A 10,000-nucleotide genomic window follows, 5' to 3' on the forward strand; every position below is an offset into this window, starting at 1 on the left:
ATCTAATCTCCTTTTAAAGCTTCCTATCGACTGGGCACTAACAATCCTTTTAAGTCTATACCAGTCATCTACCATTCTACTTGACAACCTATTTTTTTTTCTTTTTTTTACATCTCTTCACGCCGAAACCCGTGACCTTTTGTCCTTTTCAGATAACTAATCCTAAGTCTTGTCTACATCACCGTTATTATATCCGTTATGACATCTACATACCCCTATTAGATCCCTCTCTTAAACTACGCCTCTTTAACAAATGTAAATCTAAAAAGCTTTAATCTCCACACACACACACACACACACACACACACACAAGTGACTTACCCAGTACTCATAAATTTGATTCATCTTCCATCAAACAAAGTCTCCTAAACATAACATCCTCACCACCGCTTCTTTAATCCCTTCCTCCTTTCTCCCCAACGTTTTCCTCTCTCCTCCCGAGTTGCCGCTCCATTAGTGTCCTCCTTCAAGCCCCTCACGCCCCGAGGCAAGTGTCGTCTGTCCCTCACTCCTCCATTCCCAGAAATGAGCATCACAAAAACACTTGGATCTCTACACATTTTTATTATAAGTGTAAGTTGGTGGTGCGTGTCAGAAAGCTGTTGCCTTCGTCGCTATCCACTTGACTCATAAGGAAGATCAATGAAAGCAAGGGTCAGGAAGTGTACTGAGATAGATAAAGAGGAACTAGTGGTCCGCTTTTTTGGAAGTTTTGTTCTTTCACCAGGACTATTTTCAAAGGCCACAAAGATGATTGGTCAGGGTCTCATGTGGGGCTTTTTTTTTTTTTTCATTATCCCTCTTGCTGCTAGTTAATTTTTCCCATGGTCATCTATATCATTGGTTCCAAAGTTGAGGGTAAATTACCCGCTGAGGTTAATAGAACAATTTTTCGGGGATAATGGACAGGTGACAGAAAAAAGTTAAGAATTTTTGAAGTCAAGAAAACATCGTAGTACCTGGCATCACCATTAATGTTAGTTAAGTCTTAGCATGTAAAGTTGTAAGGTAAACCTATTTTAACTAAGTAATGAAATTAAACCGAATGTCAATAAACACTAAAAACTACTATAAAGCATTACAAAAGAAGAAATATGTATCTAAGTGTGTGGCGTACCAGGCACTCAGCAACTCTGATCACGACGTGTCCAGTATGTGCCACTCACTGCCTGAGCCAGTAAGCCTGCCTCTATTTCGCCCTGCCAGTTTCTCTGTGAGCATCAGCCGAGGTACACGTAAGTAAGTATGTATGTGTACTGCCCTGTGTACCTCCACGTAATGTTGTCCTTTCCACACCCACGCTCCCAGATTGTATCACTAACTAGCCTTCCACATCAGGGCTTAGCTGCTTCCAGTTTCAATTTTACACGATTTTTACACCTTTTATACCGTTATATACACATTCTGGTATGCTTCTTTCTTACTGTTGGTAAAGCAGGACGCGATATACACACTAATACTTTTTTTTCTTAGTATTACATAAAAGATTAACATTGTTACAAACGATTGACTCTGTGTTATTTTTTTTTAAGCTGTTATTTTGACGATAATTATAAAGTTGGCTGTACTGAGTGAAAGAAACTGAAAGTATAAGAAATAGATACAAATGTCATCGTGCAGCGTGCGTATAGGAAGAGTACAGATATCTCATTTCAGTAATTTTTTTTTCACACCCTCTGCAGTCTACATCTTTAATAGAATTTTTTTTTTTTTTTGTACTACTGCCTCTTAAAATATGTACATACTCCTGTAGCTTAGCAATGATTAAATTAACCTTCTATTCCTATTATTCTATATCCACACAAACGATTTATTACGGTGATCTGAAAGTTAACAAAAGACAACCATAGCAGCAAAAGGGTATCTATTTTAACAGTTACTAGCCATAAAACATTCTTGAAAAACCAAATGACTTCCACAAGTGCCTGTTAAGAGTGGAGGATAAGTCGCTGAAACGTTTGAGAATGCTGTTTAGTTCATCTTCTCACGTATCCTCAAGTATACGTTTGTAAAGGCCGGACTTAAGACAGGAAGGGGATCACCACATCATAGGATTGTATTCTCAAACGTTACAGTGCACAGTCTCGACTACTTTTAACAACCTTCAGTAAAGCTATTAGGGTTTTCAAAGGTGTTTTTGTGAATCCTGTGAGAAAAACCTTCACCAGATCCCGACCAATCATCTCTGGGTCTTCTGAAAAAAAGTCCAGATGAGAGGATAAGGTGTGCGAGGATACAGGCAATAATACCATGTTGTAATATGTAGAGTTCCCCTTCCACTCAGGGACCTGTAGCGTGCATTGTAAAGAAGACGAGAATAATGCTGCGATCCTTTTTCTTGGCCCAGTGTTTACTCGCTCTATTACAGGAACACTGCACGAGCGAAGCAGCACGAGCCAGGCATAAAACTCAGCTAGCTTAACGCTTTAATAATGAGCTAGAGGATTACCATTGTGCATCAGTGCTTGCATAATGAACCATCTGGTGTATCCTCTCCCGTAGCTTCACTGCACCACTTTCTACTTACTTTCGTTCCCATGCTGTTCACTTCACTAATGCAAGTACCAGCATTCTTCCACCTCTGTCCAGTCACTGAGTGCTTACCTCTAGAACTCTTCACTTGCTTCTGCTTTCCTCATCTTTCCTATGACTTCAAGTGCTTCAAGGCAGGACTACCGTGACATTTACGAGGACTAAGCCGGTCTCCATATTATAATTACCTCCCTTTTTTTTTACATTTTTAAAAGCGGCAACTTATCAGACCTTTTTTATTTTTCATTTGTTGTGCCCTTGAACGATCCCCGTCATGCATAAAAGATTAAAATAATGCCGCTGGGCCTTCCATCATGCAAACTTGTACAATCGGCAGCACCAGTACACCACTAAAGCACCAGTGAACCAGCACGCCGTTCCATCACCACCGCTCACTCGCCCACCAGAAGCCGCGGGTCCGGTGAGGCGAGGCGCGGGTCCCGACACCACCGTCCAGATTGCTTCTCCCCGAACCCCAGGCCGATCAATTCATCACGGGGCGGAATGACGTGAAGTAAGGAGAGGAAATTCGCGGGAAAAGAGGCTCTCCAGAGGAATGTGGAAGGAGGAAAAGTTTGGGGAGGGTTGAAGAGGGATTGCGGGAAGTTGCGGTGCAGGGAAAGTAACGCAAAATTCTTGGCCATATGGGACATTTAGGTATCGGTTCACGCACGATGTGGTAGGTAAGTGACGGCAAGTCCTGGCAAACAGTAGCGAAATACTTACCACTGATGATGATAATGATGATGATGATGATGGTGGTGGTAATAATAATAATAATAATAATAATAATAATAATAATAATAATAATAATAATAATAATAATAATAATAATAATAATAATGATTCAATCGGAACAAAGAAAATTATATAAAAACGACAAAACAAACACACACACACAAAAAAAACAAAATTTTTGTTTCTCTCAAACCGTCCAGAAATTTCATGCATCTACGTCACCATTTTTCTTTCGTTTTCTTTTTTTTTTTTTTTTGTGACTCCAAACAAGACGAGGGTGGGAAAGGGGATGGAAGAGGGCGGCTGTTCGATGTTGACCGGAGATTCCTTTGTAACTTTTTAAATTTGCCAATGTCGCCCAGTCTCGTAGTGGTTACGGAGTCTTGAGGGTGTTGTTTGCCCGCAAGTGTTGCCGTAAAACTACGTTAAACTGCTTGATGTGAAACGTAGCATCGACATATGCGTCACCCACGTGGCTTGCCGTGCACCAATGCGTCATTAATTAGCCTGTGTCATGAGGCCTTGAAAATAGAGAAAATTAATTCGGCACAAGCACAAGTAAGTTTCGAGACCAGACACGCTTCCCATACCCTGCCACTCACCCTGGCTTGGGGAAACCTGATTTGATTCGTCTCCTTGCCCTGCAAACTCACCGCCGACCAGTGAGGGGAGGAGAGCGCTTCTGGTGGTATACAGTTCTAGTAGAGTGACCTGCTGTTTTTTTTTTTTTTTCTCTCTCTCTTAAGTCGCCTGATCTGCTTACAAAACTTTACAATTGATAGATTCAGAGAACTCTAGTTTGTGGAAAAGAGCCAAAGTGGAGCTGATTGCGATATATTCGACTTCTGACTACGGTTTGTCAAAAACTGTTTTCTCTCCGTGATGAATTCGGTCTTTCTTTTCTGAGCGCCTCAATAATTCCAGGCAAGATGAAGACAGTAGAAAGAAAGCGCGAGAATTTTTCCCAAGAGTTTAGTCTTAGAAGATGATCTTATACTTAACTATAACGGTTACGTGTTATTATTGTCTCTTTACCGTCAGATGAAAGGCTAAGGGTGAGTCGCTGATGACTGGATCCCAGATATCCCACGACAGCACTTCTCTCTGCTCGTACAGACTCTACAGCAATAATGTATATATTGTACTTAATAGTAAATAAGTAAAGTCACTGACCTCAAAACTAAAGCTCAAATAACTAGTAAAATACACACACACACTTAAGAACATAAGAATGAGAGAAAAAAAAAAAAACAGTAGGCCTACACGTACAATATCAATAATAAAATACTCATATACATAATAAAAGTAATGGCCTCGTATTAATGTACTCAGCTCGGAATATATTCTTTAGAAAAGCTTCCTAAAGTCTTCTCTGCTGAGGAACATAAATGGATGATGTTTGTACTTTATACTATTTCATATACCTACATACATTTCTAGAACTTATGTTAAAACGCCGTGCAAATCCGCCACCTGCAATTAAGACAGCAGAGGAAAAAAGGAGCCTTCTCACCTGTCACGTGGAGCAGCAGCAGCAGCAGCAACAAGGAGGAGCGGCAGCCGACGCGACCCGCCATGGCGCCACGCGACCCGAGGCCCTGCAGGAGGAGGGAGGTGCGGCTCATTCATCATCCGGCCAGAACAAAGCAGAGAAGGCCTCCAGTGAGCCACAATAGATAATAAACTTTTATCGCCACAAAAGCTCCCTGAAAAGCTTTCCGTTGCCCGGGGGTCACTTTGTTATGCTGTACACGTACACCCTACACGGGGCCTGGACTCCATTGTAAGTAAACACACTCCACTTCCAAACTTCGGCCTTACCATTTTACATTATTTTTTTCTTTCATTTTTTTCATTTATTTATTTATTTATTTATTTATTTATTTATTCATTTATTTTTATTTTATCTATTATTTTTTTACAGTAAGAACACATCCTATATTTCTTCAAGTGTAGGCTCAGCAGTCTCCAGCAGTCCAGCAGGCGCAGCACTTGCCTACTGGGCATGAACCTGAGGACGACACTACTACTGCTGCTGCCCCTGATGACCACATACTGCAGTCATACCCTCCCAGACTCACCCCTAACAACGCAAACATATCCATATTGCGACCATGAAAGATGATAGTAGTAGTAGTAGTAGTAGTAGTAGTAGCAGTAGTAGTAGTAGTAGTAGTAACACTAGAAGCAGTAAAGAAACAACAGCAACGACGATGACGACTACAACGACAACAACGACAAAGAAGAAAAAGAAAAAAGAAGAAAAAAAAAAGAAATACACCGAACACACCACAATCATAACCCTCTTCCCCACAACAGCATCCTACAAACACACATACACAAGAATACGACGACGATCAAACACGTCATGATGAGATTGCCGAAGCTAAACAAACGCTACGCACGAGTGATCCAGTAGCACCTGAGGCCCTGCTGCTCCCAACACTAGGCAGACAGGCAGACAGGCAGACAGGCAGGCGAGCAGCAAAGGAAGGTGGCGTGGGGGAGGGTGTCGTAGGGGGCGCCTCACCCTTGCGACGAAGAGGGATGACTGTTCACAAAGCGGCGTCTTAGCGGCTGTGGTGATTAATGACGCTGAAAAGGGTCCAAGCAAACTAATGTGCGAACTGTGTGTGTGTGTGTGTGTGTGTGTGTGTGTGTGTGTGTGTGTGTGTGTGTGTGTGTGTGAGTGTGTGTTTAACGTGTGCAAATGGCTATAATGCCACTTCTCCACCCCCACCCCCATCCTCCTAAAAGAAAAACGAAGAAAGATTTCCAGAACTGAGGCTAATTTACTTGTAGTTCCGGAGGTGTCCTGACACTTCTTCCTTGAAGCAATTCATGTCATAGGAAGGAAGAAGAATAGAAGTGGGTTGAGAGTTCCTACGTTTTCCAGTGAAACGAATGTGTGACTGTGTGTGTGTGTGTGTGTGTGTGTGTGTGTGTGTGTGTGTGTGCTAGTGGTGTCCTAAATCCCACACCTCATCCAGGCTTTCCATTATGCTGGTGTCGCCGTACAGGTAGTGCTGCCAGCGCTAACTGTGAAGTCTGAGAGACGGGATCACCTTCGCTAAGACATTGATATGACGCATTTGTCAGGTGACTGTCGCCCCACAAACCAGAGAGCTGTGGAGGAGTTAGACACAGGGACAGACCGACGCACGGACAGACAAGCAGACATAAAGACAGACAAGCGGGCAGATACACAGACACATGGATAGACAGACAGACATGGAGGCAAGCAGAGACACGCAGGCAGACAGACAGACAAGGTGGTCAGGTGGAGAATAAGGGTGTAGTGGATGACAAATAAATGTTGAAAAAAAAAAAAAAAAAGAGAGAAAAGAAATAAAAGAAAATAATACGAAAGTGGTAAAGGAAATGAGAAAATTTTAAAATATTATGAACTTCAATGGAAAAAAAAACAGATGGTGGATAGAAATAAAAAAAAAAGAAAAAAAAGAAAATGAAAAGTTTCAAGAGAAGGACAAACAGGAACACGCTGGGAAAGAAAAAACAAATGAAAAAAAAATAAAATAAAAATATATATATATATATATATATATATATATATATATATATATATATATATATATATATATATATATATATATATATATATATATATATATATATATATATATATATATATATAAAGAGGTTTGAATAAAACGAAAAAAAGAAAAGAAAAAAATAAGATGAGTCAGAAAAGGCAGAAGATAAATCTAACAAAGGAAATCACGATGTCAAAAAAAAAAAGCAAGCAAGCAAGAGCAGCAACACAACCTCAAAGATTCCAGTCAAACCTACAGTAGTCACACTTCATACTACCTTTGTCCCGGCGCCCAGCAAGCAAGCAAGCACCGTACTAACCCGGCAGCAGTGAGGCCCCGCGGGGTGACAGCAAGCATGAATGGGTAATGTGGCCCAGAGAACACGGTGGAGCACAAGGCCTTTAGCTCGAGGGGCGCTCCGCTTTAAGGTGATGCTGTTACCGCGATGAAGCAAGCGAGGCAGCGGCTGCGACGAGAATGGCGACGTGACTTGATAAGATGAAGAGGGTTAAGGCGTAAGGGGATCGTCTGAAATCTAATCATGGACAGTAAGTAGCAGAGTAATATGCCAGGATCACTTTCACTGTCTTTTCTGTTTTCCAACATTCCCAAGTCCTCTTATCTGCCAAGAATCAATCAGTTGTCAGATTGAGATTAAGGGAAAAAGCCCTCACCCCTATCCTGTCCATCTCACCAATGCAAGAGTTAACCACTACCTTCACTCTTTCATCTCTTATAATATTTTAGTCTGCCAGTCTTTGTCCGTTTGAGGGAGAAAGCTTTCATCTCTATCCTGTCCATCTCACCAATGCAAGAGTTAACCAGTACCTTCACTATTTCATTCCTTAGACTGCTAAACTTTAGAGCTCTCTGTCTCATTTTGTTTTTTCCTCTTCCTATGACTTGAACTGTTTCCAAAGAGAAGCATTGGACTTCCTCGAAATTAAACTCTTCTTTTTTTATTTTTTTTTTTTTTTTTTTTTTTTATCTTTTTAAAGAAGTGGCAGTCTCAACAGGGATTGTTTCCTGGCGTTTTATGTCCTAGTTCGACTTCCCTCACGCTTAAAGAAGAAGAAGAAGAAGAAGAAGAAGAAGAAGAAGAAGAAGAAGGAGGAGGAGGAGGAGGAGGAGGAGGAGGAGGAGGAGAGGAGGAAAAGAAAAAGGAAAAAAAAAGATAAAGAACAAGAACAAGAACAAGAACAAGAACAAGAACAAGAACAAGTAGCAAAGACAAAGAAAAGGCAAAGAAGAAGAAAAGGAAGGCAAACAACAACAACAAAAAAAAAGAAAAGCCAAACCCAAGGGAAAATGGCTGCAGAAGGTATACCAGACTTCTGACCACGACTAAACAAGATACAGGTGGCGGGGTACCCCATGGTGTCTCCTTGAGATGCTACCTACTTTACCTCATACTCGTATTACGCCACAACAAGACGATCACTTGCCGCTAGCTAAGATTACGAGAGAGCACTACCCTAGCCGGCGCCATACGACCTTGTTTCTGCGGTGCGGTGGCATAACTCAATCAATTTACATGAGTGATAAAGTGAAGCGTTCAGCGGCGGTCGTTCACGTTTATTACCTGGATAGAGAGGTGAGTACATAGGAGAGGCAGGTAGATAGATAGATAGATAGATAGATAGACTGTACTAGATCATTCTGTTTCTAGTACTGAGTATAGGTGGTGACCAAAGAAAATACGGTGGTAATACTGCAGCGTTATATCAATAAAACAAACTATATAAAAGTAAATAATGTGAGTTGCCCGCGTGCTGCATGTCCGCCACCGAAGCCAACAGCAAGGCTGGGCGGACACTGACTGGGGATGTAGGGGTGATTGCTGGCCGGGTCAGGTCACGGCCAGGGCTGGCGTTCGGAGACAAAGGGTGAGGAAGGTTTTAGGACGAGAGTGGCCTGAAAACTGCTTTGAAGGCACATTCCTACAAGTTGTGTCATGCTCGGGTGGAGGCGATGAGCGACCAGACTTGAGTTTTTTTCGTAAGAAGGAAGCGATGTGAGTTGGTGTGACCATCTTTGAAACAATTGGTGCATGAAAAAGCTGAACGCCGGGACGAAGGCAACACTTGAGAGAAAATACGATCAACGGGAGACGTCTGAGGTGGTGAAGGTGCAGGAGGCGGGTCACTTACAACAGGTGACAGGCTCTGGGCATGAGACAATTCCTGCAGTTTGTTACTGACGTTCATGGCAAAATCAAAAAGAGAGTCAGTGGGTTTAATCTCAATGGTGGAAGCAACACGTCTTTCCCGAGGAGTAAGATAATTAACCTAACTTGTGAGCTCTAGGAAGACTTGTAGTTTATCTAGACTCATCTGACCATTTTGTATCCAGTTTCCAGACTCCAAAAATTCAATAGCATCATGTGCGTACTCGGTAGCATGAACTTGACCGACCATGTAACCTACATTTCCGAGCTGCGAAGTAAGTGAATCAGCATAACGAAAAGCCCAAAGAAAGGAATCGTGAGTCCGTGGATTTCCAAAGGCAAGCAAGAAATTACTCCGAAACTCAGTATAGTCATCTTGAAGCATACAAGGCTTAAAGCAGTGAGCGGACATCATGGTAAAGGCAAGTGGTCCTGGAATCAACTTCGACCTGACGAACGACATCCTGCCTGCCCCCGAGGTGATGTTACTGTTTTATCCAAGTTGCATGTACCCTTGTCTCAGTTTTCCCTTGTTGATGGTATATTATGTCGTACTGTGTTAGTTCATGAGCAAACAGTGACGCAACTTGTCATCCCCACTTCTTTAGTTTCATCTGTGCTACATTTTTTTTTTCCCTCTCAAGGAGTTCGACAGCAGATCAGAAGACTTAAGATTGAGGAAACACGATGAGCTAAACACAGTGGAAAGGAGCGTGACATGTTATTCTACAAATACCAGTGAATTTAACCATCTCATTACACCACCAGGCTAAAATTATTGCTCATATTGGGGAAAGTGAATTAATGTTTTTTTTTTTTTCTAAGGGACGGCAGGTATCGATTCTTAGACTTAAAGGTGATCTAATTAAGCTGACCTTCGTAAACCAGGTGAAGGACACAGCTTCGGATGCCACTCGTGTTTCTGCCGCTCTTCTGTTGTGTGGAAAAGAATGTCTGGCATCTGGAGGAGGAGGAGGAGGAGGAGGAGGAGGAAGAACAAGAGGAAAAA

At 41.9% G+C, this 10,000-nt stretch overlaps 1 protein-coding gene across 2 annotated transcripts in view; it reads right to left on the bottom strand.

Annotated features, from left to right (window-relative positions):
- Nucleotides 1-10,000, bottom strand: part of LOC135107595 (cell adhesion molecule 4-like) — a 42,966-nt gene that overhangs the window by 27,849 nt on the left and 5,117 nt on the right. For both annotated transcript variants that reach the window (XM_064017622.1, XM_064017623.1), the window contains exon 2: nt 4,784-4,868. In XM_064017622.1, the coding sequence (XP_063873692.1) occupies nt 4,784-4,847 (64 nt within the window). In that variant the 5' untranslated portion in view covers nt 4,848-4,868. The remainder of the gene's footprint in view (nt 1-4,783; nt 4,869-10,000) is intronic.

This window comes from Scylla paramamosain, chromosome 15, assembly GCF_035594125.1.
Source record: "Scylla paramamosain isolate STU-SP2022 chromosome 15, ASM3559412v1, whole genome shotgun sequence".
In the NCBI taxonomy this organism is placed as follows: Eukaryota; Metazoa; Arthropoda; class Malacostraca; order Decapoda; family Portunidae; genus Scylla; species Scylla paramamosain.